General features: G+C 41.9%; 2 protein-coding genes across 2 annotated transcripts in view; both read left to right on the top strand.

Annotated features, from left to right (window-relative positions):
* The window catches only part of PARP8 (poly(ADP-ribose) polymerase family member 8), a 166,492-nt gene that overhangs the window by 20,324 nt on the left and 124,475 nt on the right, over nucleotides 1-21,693 (top strand). The window lies entirely within an intron of this gene.
* Nucleotides 12,073-12,573, top strand: LOC308433590 (peroxiredoxin-1-like; the record flags this gene model as incomplete). Its single annotated transcript, XM_080933700.1, has 1 exon — nucleotides 12,073-12,573. One exon carries the CDS (start codon nucleotides 12,073-12,075, stop codon nucleotides 12,571-12,573), a length of 501 nt encoding a protein of 166 aa, XP_080789826.1.

Genomic DNA, 21,693 nt, shown 5'->3' with positions numbered 1-21,693 from the left:
AAAAGTACTTAGGCCTATAGTCACAGATAAGGAGCTGTGGGTGAATCATAATGCCGAAACAAAAAAAAAAATTACAGGCCCCGCATTAATACATTGAGTCTAACAGTAAGTGACAACCAAGCTTTTATATGTATTCATGTCCCGCGCAACCGTCTCGCCTACAAGAACGACGCGGCACACGAAATAGGATTCTTCTGCGGTAAACTTTAATACTCTCGAGAGGCAGAGCATAAGCATACATCAAGTAGAAGCGAAGACCATGAACTATCTAGCCTGTTCCCTTATAAAGGGATCAGTCCTTGCCTTGGACGTGGAGCCCCCTGATTGGTTGAAACTAATCAGGCCCTATGACGCCACGGGAGAGGCAGAGCTCAAGGAGTGGAAAGTTACCCAGCACGTGCACACATGACTTGTTTACTGCTAACTCCAGCCGGATGTCAGCGCCATCTTGTAATGGAGAATGTGCAGGCGGCGCCCCACATATTCATCAATTCTGTATGCTGCAGCGTCAGGAGTGTTAGAAAGATGATAAAATGTCTCAATCTAGTTTTGATGTTTTAGTGAGTGGGTGTCTAGTCCTCAACTTTACTCAAATAGTCCCAGTAATAAATATAATATAAATAACAATGAAGCTTTATTAGCAAGATGGCCGTAGGGAAGGCAGGAACTGGGACATGCTGTTGATGGCACGACTTCCTCTTGGTCCTCCTGGGGACTGGCACAGGAGTGACTGCTATCTCTGTGTGGGGTGTTGGGCCTGTCAGCCTTTCTAATGGCTGGTTCTGTTGGTAGTCCTGCCTCCCAAAGACGGTTGTTTGTAGTCTCTGCTGCCTCAGCTGGGTGTCACTTATCAAACGGTTGCAGTAGACTACTTTTTCAGAAATATGCATTTTTATACTATCCTTCCTAGGTCTCTGCATTTAGTTTAAACATATTATTTGGGGTAGATTAGAGAACAAGGCAAGGAAGCTAGGGTCTCTGGAATGCCAGCCTTGCTTGTGGGGAGCCACAGACCACACAGAAGTATGTGCAGTATGGTACATGCCTATAACAGTGCCTTCCTTAGCAAATGACAGGACATCCAACTCTACTCTGGTTTAATTGCAATATTTTTCTTGTTTATGTGGCTCTAGTTGGCTTTCTGGCTTGATTGGCTCAAGGCCAACTTTTGTCTTCCAGAATTTGTTTTCTGTTTGTTTCTTGTGTTGTTTATTTATGATTTTCCTTAGGTCTTGTCCTTCATGTCAGTGAGAGCTGTGCTCCTGAGTCATTGCAGAACAGCTTCCTCCATCAGTCCTTCTTCCTTTCCCATGTCCAGATGCCTCCTGTCCCCTGTAACACCCCTAGAATCAGAAATCAGGAATAAGATGAGCAATTCCTAAGTTAACTCTCACTGTTTTGGGATAGGGTCTGGCTGAGTAGCCAAGGTTGACCTCTCCGTAGATTTTTCCAATTCCTGGGATTATAGTCAAATGCCATTGTGCTCAGACTAATAGGGGCATTTCTTGGATAACATTCCTGCCACAGTGTGGGTTTTCACGTTTCTGTTTTATCATAATTCTTACTGGCTTAAGGAAATCTAGAAAGCAGTTGACTTTATTTTAGGCACATAGAGGTACTGTGCTGGGTGAGACTAGTTCCTCCTACCCCAGAATCTTCACAGAACACCCTCCTATGTTCGAGTGTTCTTGGGAGACTTTTGTAATTTGTATCACTGAGTCTACAAAAGCCCCAAAGAAACCTGGAGAGAAAATAGATATTGCATAAGAAGTTTCATCACAGTCTCTTCCAGAATGACATAACAAACCACCCCTTTCCAACACGCCTAGAGGATAATGATATGGACATGTTTCATTTTGTATAATTCTACAAATCGCATGAGACTTTTATGGTGTCCTTGACTAATGGTGTCCTTGACTAAGGTTTCATACCCAAAGATTTATATGATATAAAGGATGTACTGATGTGAATTAGTAACTACTAAATGTGAATTAGGAATTAACTCATGAGATAATTTTCATCCCCCGGTAACATGGGAGTTATGAAAGTTCTCAGTTAAGATTCATATTATATCTTGAGAATAATTATAACCTGCCTCATTTCACTTTTTTCCCTTGGTTGGTAGAGGGGATGGCAAGAGAGACAGTATCTTGCTATGTAGTTCAAGACTGATTCATTAGGTAGCCCAGATTAGCCTGGAAACTGCAGCTATCAGTTAGGAAAATTAAGACTGTCACCATATATTAATGGTGGAACTGTGCCCCCAAGTACTGACAAGAGAAAGGTGGTTCAGGTGTCTTGATCTTGGCCAATGGTATTCTTGAGGCCTGCTTCCTTATTTGTGACAACTAGAAAAGATGTTTAGATACAGACATCTTTTCTTGGGGGGGGGGGGCGATATACGGTTCTTGAAGGAAACATAATCTTCCAGGAATATCTATTCTGAACCCGTAGGTTGGCTACTTGCTCATTTTCCTCTCCCCATCTATTCTGACAACCCTTTTAGCCTTGATTTCTTTGGTATTTGCAGAATGTGCCTTTGGATATACAAGCAAACAACTGTGAGCTTTGCTATTCCCCCTTTCTGTCCATTTTGATGGGAGCCTCTTCTCCACTGATCTCATGGGGTCAGATTGAGGCACCATTTGCATGTTACCTGACAGCATTATATTAGTCGTTTTTCTGATCGGTGGGTCAAAAGAAACATAGGGAAAGAATAATTCATTTTGGCTTTTGGTTAAGGGTACATGGTGAGAAGACACAGTGGCAGAAATGGGATGTAGCTGTTGATGTCTGCAGTCAGGAAGAGAGTGATGGATGCTCATGAATGCTCCAGTATGAAGTCAAGCCTCCCACATTTAGGGTGGATCTTACTTCTCTTAACCTAATCGAGGAACTCCTTCATAGCTCAGCCCAGAGGTGTATCTCCTAAGTGAGCCTAGATTACTGGTTCTCAGCCTACGGGTCTTGACGCCTTTGGGGCCAGGGTTTGAATGCGTCTTTCACAGGGGTCACCTAATACCATTGGAAATCACGGCTATTTTCATTCCATTTTATAACGGGAACAAGATTACAGTTAAGAAGTAGCAATGAAAATAATTTTATGGTTGATACCATATGAGGAATTATACTAAAGAATGTGTTAAAGGAGGAAGTAATGCACCATTGTTCTAGATTCTCTCAAGTTGACAATAGTGCATTCTCTCTCTGTTCTCCACCTGACGTAAACAAACTTGAGAGAACTCTACAGGGATCATTTATGACCCCAGCCTAGAAGTGACACTCAGTACTCTTTGTCACTGCAGGGTGGTGGTCACATTTTCATGTAGATCTGGGCAACTCTAAAAATTGTATGAAAGGCAGCAAAAAGTGGTGAATATCTCCACACTTAAGTCCTATCTTACCCGAAAGGCTGACATTTATGATGCTTCACAAAGCTGGTGAAAAATATTTCTTTTCTTGTTCTAGTAAATGTCTCCACTGTTCGCCCACCTTTGCCCACCTCAGAAATCTGGTATTGTCCAAGGTGCCTGCTTTTCCCACTAAAGGAACACCAACAATTGTCACTTTCTTGCTGGATTTAATTCCTTGAGTACAGTCAATGACCCATAACAGAGGTCTGTCCTCCATCCCTGCTTCTTCATGCCTTGGGTCTAATTACCTTTTCCAGATTAGTCTCTCCTTACCCAGGTTTGCTTCATCCTGTTTCACTCAACCCATAGCAAAACAGTCTCTCAGGTACCTACAAGATCATGTTTCCTCCTCTTTCGCTCTTCTAAGTTTTCTTGACCGGAGTCAAATCCAATTTCTTCACCATGACACTCAGATATATCTCAGATCTGGCATCACCATGACACTCAGATATATCTCAGATCTGGCATGTCCACACACTTCCTTTATGTATGTGGGCTTGTGCCATGGTACACATGTGGAGGCCAACCTGAGAGAATGCAGTCTCTTCTTTCGCCATGTGGGTTCTGGGGATGAAGTTCAAGTTGTTAGGATGTGCCCACTCATTGGGTCTTCTCCCTAGCCCTTGAATTCCATCTCTTGACCATTTCAGCTTCAACTCATCAGTCTCCACCACTGTTAGTCTTACTGTTTCTGCCACTGCTGGTTTGTTTGTTTGTGAAAGGGTCTCAGTTAATGTGGACTAGCCCGGAGCCCACTGTTGATAGCCCGGGGTGGCCTGCCCTGTGTTGTAGGATCATAACTTACATTTCGTTTCCTCTAAGGTTTCCTTTTAGAAAAATAGGTGTATTATTATGTATTTATCATTTTTACATTTATTATTTATTTCCATTTCATGTGTATGGGTGTCTGTTTGCATATATGTCTGTGCACTACATACGTGCCTAGTGCCTGAAGAGGCCAGAAGGTGTCAGATCTCCTGGACCTGGAGTTATGAATCTCCTACACCTGGAATATGGGTGTAGGGAATTGAACCCAGGTCCTCTAGAAGAGCAGTTTTAACTCCTGAGCTGTTTCTCCACCCACTCCTCTAAGAATTATTTACCAAGGATCTCAAATTAAAATGGAAACATTTCCCCCTGCTGCTGTTATCTTATATGTAGTCATCTGAAGTTAGTGATGACATGATTAATAATTATGTGATATAATAGCTATGTAATGACAGTGGTTAATAATAATGATAATAAAAGTCAGTTTGTTTTGACTGCTTTACGTTACTGCTGTAGTTCTCACGTGTGTTGTTTTCTAAGTTTCACAGTGATGGTGACGGCAGACTTTGGTTGAGGAGCACTGAGGGACTGATGTCTCTGTGGAACTGGGTTACTCCTGAGAGTAGAATTGCTCAAATGAAAGTTGAGTTTTTTTTTTTTTTTTTTAAGGACGTTTACCTCTTGTTTCTGGCCATGGGTGATGTGTCATGAAAGGCCTTCCTTATGAGATGTTTGCATTATCTTTGATTTACAGTCTCTGGAAACACTAAACAAATAGATTGTTCAGTCTCGCATGCTCTGTAACAGTAACACAAAGCTGACGGAAACCAACTGTAAAGAGCAGAGCTTAAGTTTTGCATAGCACTGTGTCCTCTTTTAACATAAAGTAAGGGTGTGGTTAAGAGCACTGGAGGCTTTTCCAGACGACCTGGTGCAATTCCCAGCACCTACATAGTAGCTCACAACCACCATGATACCAGTTCCAGAGGAATCTCACACCTAATTCTGACCTCCACGAGCAAACAAGGTATCCAGATCTACATGCAGGCAAAAACCCCTACACACATCAAACAATAAATATATAAAGGAAAACTTTATTTCATCAAGGCTTTTGATTGAAGACCTGGGTGGTCTTGGGACTTTACTAGACAAGTTTACCTGTGAAATAGTTCCCTTGTTCTCATGATTGGTTTTCTTACGTTCCTAGATGGTGCATTGTGTAATTTTATGTCAGTCAACTTGACATAAGCTAAAGTCATCTGAGACGAGGGAACCTCAATCAAAAAAGAAAATAATATGCTTCCATAGGATTGGGCTGTAGGCAGCCTGTAGAGCCTTTTCTTAGTGATGGATGGGGGAGGGCCCAGCTCACTGTGAGTGGTGCCCCTGGCTGGTGGTCCTGGGTTCTATAAGAAAGCAAGCTGAACAAGCCAGTAAACAGCACCCCTCCATGGCCTCTGCATCAGCTCGTGCCTCCAGATTACTGTCCTGTTTGAGTTCCTGTCCCAACTTCCTTGAAGAACTATAATGTGGAAGTATAAGCCAAATAAATTCTCTGCTCTCTAACTTGCTTTTGGGTGTAGAGTTTCTTCACAGCAATAGTAAGTCTAACTAAGACAGGCGTATACAAATTAATACTGTTTTTTTTTCTAGCTCTGTAATCAGGTGACCCACAGGTTACCGTCTTTTAAAATTCAGTGTAACTTGGCTAGTTGCTCTCATGTCTTAAAAGCACCAACTGAACACCCTCTTGGGAGCTTCTTCATCACAGCACAGTCCTTAAAACTGTTATTTATAAATACTGTTTGCATGTTTGTATTTATTTTGAGTTTAATTTGATTGACACAGGACTATATATTCCAATCTGTGCTGCCAAATCACTAGCCCAGAAAAAATTAGGAGCTCTTTTTTTTTTCTTGTTACACAGGAAAAAAACGAGCCTTCGCTGGATCAAAGTCCTCTCTTCTCATTAATGCCAAACAATGCTATCTTCTGTTGCATATGCACCTGGGGCCATGGGTCTTTCCATGCAAACTCATTGGTTGGTGTTTTAGTCCCTGGGAGCTGTGGTGGGTTTGGTTAGTTAATAATTTTGTTTTTCCCATTGGGTTGCCGACCCCTTTAGCTTCTTCAGTTCTTTCTCCAGCTCCTTCATTGGGGTCCCAGTGTTTAGTCTGATGTTTAGCTACAAACATCCTCCTCTGTCTCAGAATGACTCTGGCAGAGCCTCTGAGGTGGCATCCATATTTAGTTTAAAAATTTTGGGGGACATCCCTTAGAGATTCTTTATATATATAATTTAAACACCAGTGTCCTTAAAGAGATTATCAAACTAAAGTGTCAAGAAGTAGGTCCCTATTTTACCAGTTTTGAGACAGGGTAATTTGGAATTCTGAGCAGGCTAAGGCTGACTATTATTAACTTGAAGTCCTCCTGCCTCTGCTTCTGCCTGTCTCACATGTGCTGGTATTGCCATTGTGAGCATCCTGTTTGGTTTGAAAGGAATATTTTAATTACTCTGGTTTCTTGAGATAGTGGCCTGCGATGTCAGTTCAAGCCAGCCCCTGTCCTCTTTCCTCAGCCACTCAAGTGCTGGGATCACAGGCTTGTGACACAGGCCCATATTGGACCACATTTTAGTAACTAGATTCTCTCTTTTAAGTTTTGAAAAGGCATATCAAGATTTGAATGAATGGACTGCTAGTTTGGCCCATTCTTTTTTAGCCAAGTATTACTTTTTGATGGCTTAAAACAGTGTCTCACTCTGTAGAGCATGCTGGCCAGATTTTCCATGTAGTGTAAGCTTCCTGGGAACTTGCAGTGACCCTTCTGCCTAAGCCTCTCAGGTCCTGGGATTACAATCCTGAGATTCCACATGTAGCCTTTTTAAATTTAACACTGGAGTTCCAAGATTTTCCTGGTAGGCACAGGGCAGATACATGCAGACTTTGGTTTGGGTCTTAGCCGTGTTCTGAAGACAGTAGAAAACCCACCCTATTTCAGTATTGGGGGTTGTGCTGACTGATGGAGAACATGTTCAGAGTCTAGGGGAATATCACAGAATAATTTTAAAGCTCCTTTGTGTATAATATTCTTGTCTATGTTGCCGGTGGTTTTGTAATTATCCATACTTGTCCCAAAACAATCTTAGCAATTCATAAGCAAACAATGTGATGATGATTATAATTTCATTGCTGAAAGCTAATGTGTGGACTGTTGAATGTATATCCCTTCAGCACTTTCCCAGAGACACCTCCCTCACAGACTCAGCTTTCTCAGGCTTTTACCTGTCAATCATAAAGAATGATTCTAAACTTATGTCTAATGAGTGGTGGCTGTCGCCTCGAATCCCAGAATTCGAGAAGCTGAAGCAGGAGGATTACCTTGGTTTCAGAGCCAACTATGGCCATATTGTAAAATTTAGACTCAGAGACACAGCAATGAATTCTAAAGGATTATCACTAATCTAAAGTGGCATTTTGCAAGTAAAGCCTTTATTTACGATGCTAGTAAATGATTATGTAGAATCTCCTTGTGCACCACATTTTACGTTTAAGACATCCTTTAAACATATTTTTTATAGTGCCTTTTATTTATATATCTGCATGCCTGTCGACTGATGTAACTGGAATGAGACCTGAGGAGAGCAGCAGCCCATGAGAAGTCACCTCTCTGGAGGTGGCATCAGAGCACACGCCCGCCAGTGTTCTCAGGACAGCTCATGTAGGAGCATGGAATATTATACAGTTTTCACCACTTACATGGGAGCAAAGTTGGGTATCAGTATGGCTCTGAACTTTGTTAGTCAATTGAAGGTGAAAGCGATAGTTTTCTTTGTTCCTGCATTTGATCAAAATCCTTTAGAAGGGTTCTTAATCACGTGTTTCAAGGCCATTTTTCTCCTATACACTTGATATCCTTGAAGAGTTTTTTTCAAGGTGGCTTCAGGAACCTTCATGTTAACCACACCTTGACAAAATAACTTCTCATTTTAGAAAGGGGGATGGCATTTCCAGGCTGTGTAGTGTCTGTGAAGAAATCAGCTCCCAGTTACAGAAGTGGACTTAGAACACCATACGGACGTTACCACATTGACCGTAATATGGAATAAGTGCTCAGGGCGGCCAGAAGTGGTGTCAGTATGACCTTGGGGTGACATCAGTAATCCTTAGAAACAACAGACTCCCAAGATGGTTCACAGTGGCCATCCAGGCCTCCTCATAGTGAATTAGGTTATAAATGATTTCTGGGGTTTGAGCAGCTCAGCAACTTGAATATTTATTAGATGCATTTCATAAAAGCAAATGGGCAGATCTGTAATTAGCTCTCTAAATGTGCACTAATTAATCATTATTTCCTCTAAAACAGCTAAAGATTTGTATATGCTAATCTCTTAATGGTTCCTTTAAACAAATGAGTATGATCATGCCCTTCCATTGGTGGTGGTCCAATTTTATTTTTGTTTGTGGCTGTTTCATTGCATTATTTATAAACTTAAGTTTCAAAAGTTTATTTGTATGTGTGTGTGTGTGTATATGTGTATGTGTGTGTGTGTGTGTGTGCGTGTGTGTGTGTGTGTGTACATGCGTGCATCCATATTTGAGTATACACAGGTTGGAAATATAGAGCCCAGTAGATAACTTTGTAGAATATGTTCTCTTCTCTCACTTTTCTGTGGGTTCTGGAGATTACATTTAGAGCAACAAACAGACTTTCTTGGCAAGGGCTTTTCCTACTGAGCCATCTAACCAGCCCTAAGCCCCTTTATTGGAGATAGCCTCTCATGAAGCCTATATTGGTGGTTTTGAAACTCAGACCTTCCTCCTCCTCCTACCTCCCAAATGCTGAGATCTTGGGTATCTGCCACCCCACCCCACTTTGAAACATTTTATCTTTAGTCATAAATTATTTTATTTTTAAAATAACTCTGCATATTCATTTGTATCACAATTTGATATATTTTTGCATATGAAAAGTCCAGGCTTCAGTGGGCTTGAGATAAAGATTTTGTGATTTTTTAAAGAGCTGTCTTGGGAATTAAACATTTAAAGCAAGGTTTACTTACTTTGTACTGATTTGTTATTATTTTTCACTGTGGCGTCATCTAAACGTATTTCAGCTAAATAATATTTTAAGCAAGGATATGACTTAGATGAAAAATATGTGCTGTTGGAACCAGATATGGATGTCTCATCAGAGGCCCTGCCAGAGTTATACAGATATATCTGAGGATGCTTACAGCTAGCCATTGGACTGAATATGGGGACCCCAATGAAAGAGCCAGGAAAGAACTGAAGGAGCTGAAAGGGTCTGAAACCTCATGGGAAGAACAACATTATCAACAAACCAAACCCTCCAGAACTCCCAGGTACTAAAACACCAACATTGAGCACACATGGAGAGACCCATGGCTCCAGCTGCATATGTAGCAGAGGATAGCATTGTCTAGCATCAGTGGGAGAAGAGGCTTTTGGTCTAGTGAAGGCGTGGTTTCCTAGTGTAGGGGATTGCCAAGGTGCTGAGGTGGGAGAGGGTGATTGGCAGAAAGAGCACCTTCATGGAAGCAAGGGGAGGGGTGGGGGGAAGAGATAATATTTGAAATGTAAACACAGCGAATACCCAATAAAATAATAAGAAAAATATGTGCTATTATGAAATATGCAGTTCTTATATATTAAATCAGTACAAGGGTGATTAGAAGACGTATAGCTTATGATGAAGCGTATATATTTTGTGCAGTGAGAAATAACTGCATTTAATGAGCTTAGAATACACGGTGGAGCTGGGGATTTGGGAGTACAGATGATGGAAGTCATTCCATCCATTTTTCTCATGGTTATCCTTTAGATTGAGCTGGTTGCTGTATGAAAGAGGTGAGAAGAACTTAGACTAAAGCAGGAATCCTTGAAGTGAAGGCTGGAAGAGCTAGAGAGCAATTAGAGAATCTCATACTTATTTAAACCTGGGTGACTTCAGAATTGGCCTGAAGTTTAAATTGAGCATCTAAAGTATTGCGTTTCACTTGGACTTTGTCAGGTGATCAGCCCATAATCTTCCTTTTGAAAAGATGGAACATCTAAGCTATAATCGTATCTGAAGCACAGTAGGCTTTGTCACTATTGGCACCTTCGGACTTGAAAGTTCTTCTGTAGCTGGGGCTACAGACTGTTGTGAGCCCCATGTGGTAGCCAGGGACCAAACCCAGGCCTTGCAAGAACACCCAGTACTGGGAGAACCATTTGCAGTAAAATTTTAGGGGAAAATCGTGTATCTGTCCTTCTTAAGCAAAAAGGAGAAAGAGGGAAAGGCTTAGGGCACAAGAATAATTATCTTCCTTTTTCTCTTTTTCTCCCCAGTATTCATTTTGAGACACGGGCTTGTGATATGGTCCAGGCTTACCTCAAACCCAGTGTGTGGCTCAGATGAGCCTCAGACTGTCCAAGATCCCCTTGCTTTCAAAAGGCTATCCATATTCTTCTGGTTTGGAAACCGGGACACGGATGGCCTTGGGTACAGGGTTTTGTGCAAGAGGGCAGCAGCTGAGTCCTGTCTGTGTGGCCGTACTTGGACTCGATCTGTTTCAGGGCATGGTGCAGTGCAGTGGTGTGCGCTTGCAGTGACTGAGAGAATGGTAGACATTTGCCTAAGGAATACGTATCTTGGCAGAATCGGAATCTTCAGAAGTATCAGCATCAGTGGTTATTTCATTTTCAGAGTGTTTGTATGAACGTTTTCCAAGTCATCTCATTCTCATGGCTACCCCTGTTTCCCAGTTAACCTGAGCAGAGAGAGGTACAGAGGGATGAGAGAAGGCTGTATTCTTTCAGTGGACTAAGGTGTCACCACCACTCTGGACTCCTGTAGGGGTCGTGAAGAACATGTGGGCACCTGAATTACTCTGACACCGTCCTTTAAGATCAAAAGAAATCACATGCATGCATGCCGTACATTAGGTGTAAGTCAGATGTCCTGTGAGTCACCTAATCTGATTCTGGGGGACCTGTGATAGGCCCAGGTAGGAGGGCCTTTTAATTCATAAGCTGCTCGACAGACTCTGCAGTGTAGTGTGAGTGACATTAGGTTGCTGGGATACCGAGTCTTTGGCAGCCCCTCAGGCCTTTCACCCAACATTCACAGGCTGGTTTTCATGATAGGGTAACATCACCATTGGATAAGTTTCGAGGACCACATCTCACAGAATCTGTCAGCTTTGAGAACTAATGAAAGAAACAGAACTAAATGTGTCTCCACTGTTGAAAGTCTATCAGCATTGTAGCGAGAGAAGTGGGGCTTTCAGATATGGCCAGAGGTTTAAGTCCCCTCCATGTGCTGTGGGAGAGGCCAGAGGCACCAGCATAGACTTCTGCAAGAGGGAGCTGTGTGACCAAGGTGACAAAAAAAATGCCAGCTTAAAACATGTTGTCTCATGAGAATTCTTTGTTTAACTCTGTACCCCATTTTCAATAGAATTATTTGATTCTCTGGAGTCTAACTTTTTGAGCACTTTGTATATATTGGATATTAGCCCTCTATCAGATGGAGGATTTGTAAAGATCTTTTCTCAATGAGTTGGTTGCCATTTTGTCCTATTGACAGCATCCTTTGCCTTACAGAAGCGTTGCAATTTTATGAGGTACCATTTGTCAATTGCGGATCTTAGAGCATAAACCATTGGTGTTCTGTTCAGGAAATTTACCCTTGTGCCCATGTGTTTGAGAATCTTCCCCATTTTTTCTTCTATTAGTTTGAGTGTATCTGGTTTTATTGGAGGTTCTTGATCCACTTAGACTTGAGCTCTGTATAAAGAGATAAGAATGGGAGCGACATCTTCCTGCGTTTTCACGGTTGTTTCTGTTTGTGAGACCTGTAGCTCGACCCTGCTGATAACAAGATGTCTTCAGGAAAGGCAAAAATTGGGCATTCAGCTCCCAACTTCAAAGCCACAGCTGTTATTCCAGATGGACAATTCAAAGATATCAGCCTAAGTGATTACAAAGGAAAATACGTCGTGTTCTTTTTTTTTTTTTTTTACCCTGTTGACTTTACTTTTGTGTGTCCTACGGAGATTGCTGCTGTCAGTGATAGAGCAGAAGAATTTAAGAAACCCAACTGCCAAGTGATTGGAGCTTCTGTGGGTCCTCACTTCTGTCATCTGGCATGGATTAATACATCCAAGAAGCAAGGGGGGTGGGGACCAATGAACATTCCCTTGGTATCAGATTCAAAGCACACCATTGCTCAGGATTATGGAGTCTTAAAGGCTGATGAAGGCATCCCTTTCAGGGGCCTCTTTGTTATTGATGATAAAGGTATTCTTCGCCAGATAACAATAGATGATCTTCCTGTTGGCAGCTCTGTGGATGAGATTCTGAGACTAGTTCCAGTTCACTGACAAACATGGGGAAGTGTGTCCAGTTGGCGGGAAACCTGGCAGTGATACCATCAACCCTTACGTCATTAAGAGCAAAGAGTATTTCTCTAAGCAGAAGTGAGCACTGGACCGGTTTTCTGCCAGGCAGCACTGAGCAGCCAGAAGAGAACTGTACTCTGCTCATGCTTACACATGATATGGTGTGAGTCCAGATTAAGCCTTTCTTCCACTAGTGGTAACGGCCTGATCTATGTTTTAGGCTGGGACAGAAACCAGCCTGTTAATTTTTTTTTAATCTATTAAATGTGAATTCTGAAAAAAAAAGAGGTTATAAGAATTTATTGATTTACATTCTTCTACATGCTGACTGCCAGTTGAACCAGCACCATTTGTTGAAAATGCTATCTTTTATTTACTGGATGGTTTAGCACCTTTGTCAAAGATCAAGTGACCATAGGTGTGTGGGTTTATTTCTAGGTCTTCAATTCTATTCCTCTGATCTACATGTCTGTCTTTTTCCCAATAACATGCTTTTTTTTTTTTTTTTTTTTTTTTTTCTCAATACTGCTCTGTAACACAGCTTAAGGTCAGACATGGTGATTCCCTCAGAAGTTCTTTTATTGTTGGAAATAGTTTTCACTATCCTGAGTATCCTAAAGAAATGTTCAACATCCTTAGTCATCAGGGAAATGCAAATCAAAACAACCCTGAGATTCCACCTCACACCAGTCAGAATGGCTAAGATCAAAAACTCAGGTGACAGCAGATATTGGTGAATATGTGGAGAAAGAGGAACACTTCTCCGCTGTTGGTGGGATTGCAAGCTGGTACAACCACTCTGGAAGTTAATTTGGGGGTTTCTCAGAAAATTTGACATCGTATTGTGGACCCAGCTATACCACCCCTGGGCATATACCCAAAAGGTGCTCCAACATATAACAAGGACACATGCTCCACTATGTTCATAGCAACCTTGTTTGTAATATCCAGAAGCTGGAAAGAACCTAGATGTCCTTCAACAGAGGAATGGATACAGAAATTGTGGTACATTTACACACTGGAGTACTACTAAGCTATTAAAAAAAACCAATGACTTCATGAAATTCTTAGGCACATGGATGGCACTAGAAAATATCCTGAGTGATGTAATCTAGTCACAAAAGAACACACATGGTGTGTACTCACTGATAAGTGGACATCAGCTTGAATTACCGAAGATACAATTCACAGACAATATGAGGCTCAAGAAGAAGGCAGATCAAAGTGTGGATCTAAGTCTCCTTCTTAGAGGGGAGAACAAAATACTCATGGGATGAAATACAGGAACAAAGAGTGAAGCAGAAATGGAAGGAAATGCTATGTAGAGACTGCCCACCTGGGTATTCATCCCATATGTAGCCACCAAAACCAATCACTATTGCTGATGCCCAGAAGTGCTTGCTGACTGGAGTCTGATATGGATGTCTTCTGAGAGGCTCTGCCAGAGCCTTACTGATACAGATGAGGATGCTTGCAGCTAACCATCGGACTGAACACCGGGACCCCCAATGGAACAGTTAAAGAAAGGACTGAAGGAGCTGAAGGGGTTTGAAAACGGAAAGAAGAACAACAATATCAGCCAACCAGAACCCCCAGAGCTTCCAGGGACTAAACTGCCATTCAAAGAGTACACATCGGGAGACAGATGGCTCCAGCTACGTATGTAGCAGAGGATGACCCTGTCTGGCATCAATAGGAGGAGAAGCACTTGGTCCTGTGAGGGGTCTTTTCCCCAGTGTATGAGAATGCCAGGAAGATGAGGTAGGAGTGGGTGGGAGGGGGAGCATCCTCAGAGAAGTTGGGGAAGGGGGTATGGGAGAGGAGTGAACTGAGAAAATGGGTAACATTTTAAAGGTAAATCTATAAAATATCTTTTTAAAAAAGAGAAAAGAACTTTTTGTCCCCGAGCTTACAAAGAGAGCTGGACTTTCAGACTTAAACGTGTGACGGTCTAAGTTACACCTGACTGACCCCTGATGGTCCAGTGCAGGACTTTCACAGCTCTACGTTTTGTACACCAGCTTTTTACACACACACACACACACACACACACACACACACACACAAACCTGTTTTCCTTCAGTGCTGTATGGTTTCTCTGCTTAAATTTTTGTTTGGAATTTTTGTTTTCCCTCTGGTAATGCAGTGAGTTAGTATACTTAATCGGATCCACTATAAGGAAGTAAACAACTGTGTTCTAAATTTACCAAATAAGGCTTCGAGGCAGTGACTTAAATGAGTAAGAATTGGAGTTCACACTCTCTTCTTCATTTAACCGTTTGAAATCTTCGGGCTGTTTTTTACATTAAATAAAATGATGTTCGTCATCATTTTTAAAACGTTACTCTTCCTCTCAGTAGGAACCATGTTCACCTAATGTGATAATGCTTATTTAGCTCTGGTTTTATGCATTTCTTGACATTCTTATTCATCTTGCAAAACTCTCCTCTGGATGATCATGTCATTTGTAGTCCTCACTCTCAAACCCGAGGCAACACCTGACCAATGATGAGTAACACTCACCACGACACTTTAGTCCTTACTGACTTCCTGAAATTCTGTATCTCTGAGTCAGTGGAAATTCCCCAGACGACGCCAAGGAGAATTTCTTCTTACGTTAGAATTTATATTAAAAAGGAATTGGTATCCAGGTCTTACATGTTCAAATATTAATTTCCAGCAGGGTTTCTTCTACCTTTTGTTTTTAATATCTGCTGAATTCGCAGTATGGATTTTTAATTTTAGAGTCCATTAAAGATCTAATGTCGCTCCATGATTTTCTTAGAAGAAAGATCAGGTTGGAAGGCGGTCCCTCTTTAATCATGGGAGACTGCTCTTGGATCAGGTGGGGGAGGGGAAGAACTAGTAGGGTTTATGGGCTGGTTTTCATGGGGGATGTGGAGTGATCAAGGTTCAGTTACTAAATGTTCAGCATGCAAGTAACTTTTCTACCTGGGATAACGCTTTTAATTCTCATGGCCAATATAATCTGCTTCTTTCTTGTCTTTGCTTAAATCTTAATTTGCTCTCGTTGGCATAGCTTTTGTCAGTGACGCAGTACACACGGCATTCTAATTGTGTGGCTATATTTAAAGTTTGAAACATCGTTCCCAGGTGCCTTTGATCAGTATGATTGGTTCTTTTAAATTTAGACAGCTTATGAGATTGCCAAACAGATAAAGTTAGCCTGTAGACCATTAAAGAATGAGTTGATTAATGACTCCAAAATAAGCTGTTCATTGTGCTGACAGTTCTCCCTCGGCTCCGGGGACACAGTCAGTGCAGGCTTGTTATTCAGTGACGTGGTCAGAGACACACATCTAGAACTTCTTTGTTCTGTCGTCATTTTGTTTAAAAGGTTCAAGAGTCCACCTTGTTCTTACAGGATTGACTCATGAAAATAATGGGCTTAATTTTGGAGCCGTGATGATTTTATGGAAACGTAATCTGCTGCCCTTTTCTTGTTTTGACAGTTGACCTTTTAAACGTCAACAACATGCAGTTTTCCTGCATTTTGTTCCAGTTTGTAGAACAGGTTATTTGGAACACATTCCATGATAGTTGTACAACTCATGCGCATCTTTATAAATGTGGTCCTTCTGGAGAGAAAGAAGTGTCTTCCTTTACCGACTAGAAAGAAGCATTTGACATTGGTCACATTGTGATTATTAATACCACAGTGACAGGGATGGAACAAAAGCATTAAGCATGCTGGAGATACGTTCCCCCCACTCAGTTCCCGCTTCTTCCACCCCGGAACTTTACTTGTCTGATTGCTTATTTGAGACAGATTTTCTCAGTGTATCCCCGACTGTCCTGGAACTTTTTCTGCTGATGAGGCTGGCCTCGAACTCACAGAGAACCACCTGCCTCTGCCTCCCCAGTACTGGGGTTAAATAAAGATTTAAAGACAGTTTATCTATGTAGTTTATGTTGACCTGGGACTCATGAACCCCCTGCTTCAGAGTGCAGGCACCATACCTGGCCTAGTTGTCTGCCCTAGAGAAACAAAGCCGCTTTCGGAAGGTGCCCTTGGATGGGGTATTTGGAGCCTTAGGTGTGAACTTTGTACAGTTCACTGTGTTTGGTGAAATGCAAAAGAGAAGTGGTCAGAGTTTTAAGTTTTTGTTTTTTAATTTCTCAGTGCTTTATGTGTCTTAGTCTGCTTTTTTCTTTCTTTTTTGTTATAGCAGATTAGCTTCTAAGAACAGGAGTTTGTTTGTCTCATGATTCTGCTGCTTGGGAAGCCCAGGAGCACTGCATCTCTTCTGGGCACCTGGTCAGGCTTGCATCCTATTATGGTGCAAGGCATTGGATGGGGAGGCAGAGGGAGTACAGTAGCTCGAATTCTTTCTTATGAAGACTCTTACGCAACATGTGAATAACATCTTGGGATCTTACCCTATCACCTCTCCTCTGGTGCTTCTCACCTCAACAGGCCCAGTCTCCAAACTCCATAGGAGTTTGACATTAAGGTTCTAACACATGGGCTTTACGGAATGTGTTCAAACCACTGCACTGTGATTAAGAACGTGTTAAATACCTATCCATTCTGATACTTTCTTAGTTTTTAGAACCTAACATTTCACTTAGTTTTCCCTACAGTAATATCAGATCTAGACTATAAAATGATTGCCGTAATAACTTCTTGTTAGCTTAGCGGGAGGAATAATTGACTCAGAGGATGGCAAATAGTGTTTGGTGAATTACTGATAGGAATTGTTGTTCATCTGATCTTATGTGTCCGAAGAGGAGCGCAGGGGAGGGTAGGAAAACACAATCGTCAGGCCGACATTTCCATGGGATCATAGAGTTTGCTCATCTTGAGAACAGGATCTCTTAGGATCATGGGTGTGCACCACTACTCCCAGCATGCTTCACTGCAGCTTCTTTTTTAGTCTCCCTTTATCTCGTTCCTTTCCTTTCCTTTCCTTTCCTTTCCTTTCCTTTCCTTTCCTTTCCTTTCCTTTCCTTTCCTTTCCTTTCCTTTCCTTTCCTTTCCTTTTCCTTTCCCTTTACTTCCCCCTTCATTTTCTTTTTGTTCTTTCTCTTCTTTTTTCTTTCTCTCCTTCCTTCCTTCCTTCCTTCCTTCTTTCCTTTGTCTTCTTTTGAGACGGGATCTATCTTTGTAACCCCGTTCGTCCTGGAACTCACTATGCAGACTAAACTGGTCTTGAACTCACACAGCCCCACTTGTCTCTGCATAAATTAAAGGTGTTCACTCAGCACCACTCCCCCGTCTTTTACTAATCTTGAAAAATTATTTTCTCAAAGCCACAGTTTTTTGGCAACATCCTTTGGTTGGCAATGGCTGTGCACCCTTGTAATCCCAGCACTCAGGAGGTGTGGTGGCTCATCTGAGTTACCATTTTGACACGCCTGACATAGACCTCTGTTTAGGAGTGGTCTCCATCAGATTGGTTCATGGACGCATCTGTGTGGCAGTAGGAACAGAAAAGTAATTAGAACAGGGACTAAGGCAAGAGGAGCAAGAACTTGATTAGCATCGGCTGTAAATGAATTTGTGGCTGGTGTAGTAGACTGCATAGCAAGCTACAGATAAAAAAAACAAAACCCCAAACAAGAACAGCAACAACATGAACACCACCACCACCACTACCACTACCACCACACCAACACCACCACCATCACCACCATCACCACCACCACCACAACCACCACCATCACCACCACCACCACCACCACAACCACCATCACCACCATCACCATCACCACCACCACCACCACCACCACTACCACCACCACTACCACCACCACCACCACCACCACCACCACCATCACACCACCAACACCAACACCGCTGCTGCCACCGCCACCACCACCACCACCACCACCACCACGATCTTAGAACTTGGATTGTGGATTGTTTTTATTTAAGTTATATTTTAAGGCGTGGGAGAGACTCTCAGTCTTTTACCAGAGTTTTCTAGTAAAAAATGATGAGCTGAGCTTCTGATTTATTGATTCTGTAGGATTTTATTGCATTTGCTAGATGCTAGGGATGTAGTGCTAAATACAGTAAATGTTCTTGGTTTCACTTGAAGTCAGGAAAAACAAAGGAAAAAAGAAAACACCGAAATCTTTACGGCACTGTTGTAGAAAATGTGGCATAATAATTGAGAATGCGAACTCCGTGTCTAAGGAATTTGCAGTGAGGGTCTACTCATTACGCTTACGTTTAGTTAAGGGATCGAGTGAGCGTAAATTCTATTCTATTGACTACATGTATAGAAATAGTCCACAGACAGGAGAGAACATACACTATTGAGTAATGTGTAAGGATTTAAAAGACTGATGCCAATGTGAAAAGTATATGGAAGACATCAGTGACAACGTTAAAAAGGGAAGGGATTAGCATTCAATGCACAACTATATGTTTATGTGCACACGAGAGAGCTAGCGCTAGAGAGGATGTAATACAAAACTGAAGTGTTTGTTGTTCTAACGGCACCTCCACAAGCCGGTTAAATGAAGTTCTTGTATAATTGCCACCATTTTATTTTGTGGTATGAAATTATCACACTAAGAACACAAATAGAAATGTACACTCACCAAGTAGAATCAATAGCTTTCATTGAGATGGTTTTCACCTGAAGCCAGGTGATATACCTGGAAATCCTAGTACTTAGGATGCTGAAGCCAGAGGACTGTGAATTTCAGGCTAGCCTAGGCTATATCTTTAAACTACCTCAATGCACAAGAAGAGGGAGAGGGAGAAAGGGAGGGAGGAAAGGGCGAGAGGGTGAGGGAGAGGAAGAGGGAGACGCATGTTAGCTGTTAGTGTGATGATCAATTTTGACTTTCAACTTGATAGGCTGAGCGTCATCTAGAAGCCCAGTAAAGCATATCTCTCTATATATTTTTATTTCTAGAGAGGCTTAATTAAGTGGGGGACCTGCTTGCTGTATACAAGGGTGGTACTGGCCAGTAGGCTGCGGCCAGGATGTAATACTGGAAGAGGTAGAAGCCCTCTAATGTGGGCATTCTTTCTGTGCTTGGCCAGTGTGATGTCAGCTGCACTGCTTTCCGTGGCCTGTCTGCCATGAAAGACTGCAAACATAACTACCCTCCAGACAGAGCATTTGTCTCGGAAACACATAGTCTGACTAATACAATTTCCAAATGTTTTCTCTCTTCTCTAGACTGTTGGTCTTTCAATTACCCACTGTATTTGCCTAAGCAATTGTTAGTTCTGCAGCCCTAAAATTTCACTCTCAGGGATAACTCTGAGTGCAGACATTGACAGCTGAGAGGCACATCAAAGCCCGTTGTAAAGAGCCAGTGTTTGGAAACTTGGACCACATTTCCAGTCTTCAAGTCTCTGAAGCTCTCTCTGTAGTCAAGATACCTGTTCCGTTAGCTGGAAGGTATACATTTCCCTGTCATTTGGTCCTGAGGTGTCTTTCTGAAGAATGGCTTAAATCTGCATCTGCTTGACAGGTTTATCAATGTGGCTGTTCTGTAAGAGGGCCCACACCAGTCTCCTATATGCCATTAAGGTGAGCGGGTAAGGCCTAGAAGAAAATTCAGAAACCTATTCAAAAAACAAAAATCTTGTTGAATTCCATAAAAGGTATAGTTTGGACATGGTTATTTAAGCAGATGGATTTTCTGTTTAGATTTGATTTGAACTTCTGAGAATTCAGAATTGTTTCCACTGATGATTTGGACTAAAAAAGGTACTTACCTGAGCCCTAAGCCATCTGAATCAACCTATCATTAAATTTTATGCCTTTGTTGGAACTGTCATTTTTAAAGCATTTTTATCCACAGAGGGAGTCTGATTGAGTTTTCTTGATTATGCTCTTATGGTGATTTAGTATTTTATTATAGTATTTCTCATTCTGTCATAATATTCAAACCTATTAAAAATCCTGAAATTTGAGAACGGTGTAGTTTAGATGATTTAAAATTAGTTCTGTTTGAGATTCCAGAAATTGTAGAGGGGAGACTGGGCATCTGTTGTTCCTCAGGTTTCCAGGGTCAGATTTGTAAGCACCCTCTTTAGCAATGGATGATTCATTATAATTTCAAGGCCCTCAGCTTCTGGGGTGAATGGGTGGTACCAGGCACAGGCAACCCTTGCCAGGATGTGCCCAAAGATTCTCATTCAGAGTGCTAGCTTTTGTCTGTAACACTGCCTATAATGTTACGCTTCCTTCTCATGGTACTTGGAATGTAGCTCAGCTAGAAACAAGCAACTATTTGGAGTAACTACAGTGAATTTGTTGTCGTCCATGGGTGGCTGCCTCGGTGTTTGTAATGTCTGCATTTCTTGTTGGCTGGATGATGTCCCTGTCACCGAACACCGAGCTCTGTAAAAGAAGTTGGTTGCAAAAGAAGCTAAGTGTGCATTCTAGAGGATAAACCACAAGTACCTCTAAGGACAGGGCTTGAGGACATTTTGAGGAATAAAGGAAGCAAGGTGATCTGAAGCAGGGAGAGCTGATTGGAGATGCAGAAATTGTGCATGCAGAATCAAGTCAACCTTCCTGGTTCTTTTCATGGGATGCATGGGTCAAAAAGGGTGGTGTGGTTGTGAAATGATGATATAGTTTTTGGCTGACAAACTGACCCACATGACAGGTGTCATCTGCAGACAGGCTCATGGGAGACTCACGTGTTACTTAGCCGTCTGATCCCCTAAGTCGGTGACTTTCAATTATCATTGTTATTGTTACTGTTTATGTTATGTGGTATCTGTACGTGAATGGGCACACATGTGTAGGTCAGAGGATGACTTTTGGGAGTCACCCTCCCCTTGTACTGTGAGATCTAGGAATCACTCTCAGGTCACGGGGCTTTGAACTCCCGAGCCATTCCTGGTCCCCAAATAGGACAATTAAAGTAAGTAACTAAACACAAGTGAAGTTAGAGCATTTGTTCATATTTCCTTTTGGTTTCAGCACCATAGTCTATGTGTTTACTTTTTGAAGTTGAACTTCTCAGTTTTTAACCAGAACCACTGGGGAAAGTACCCATTATATAAGGCAATATTGCATTTTATTTGGAGGCAGTGTCTTGTTATGTGTCCTAAACTTATATCAGATCTGTAATCCTCCTGCCTCAGCCTTCCCAGTG

This window comes from Micromys minutus (assembly GCF_963924665.1).
Source record: "Micromys minutus genome assembly, chromosome: 20".
NCBI lineage: Eukaryota > Metazoa > Chordata > Mammalia > Rodentia > Muridae > Micromys > Micromys minutus.
Note: the sequence above shows the minus strand (reverse complement) of the source record. Positions and strands in the feature narration are given on the sequence as shown.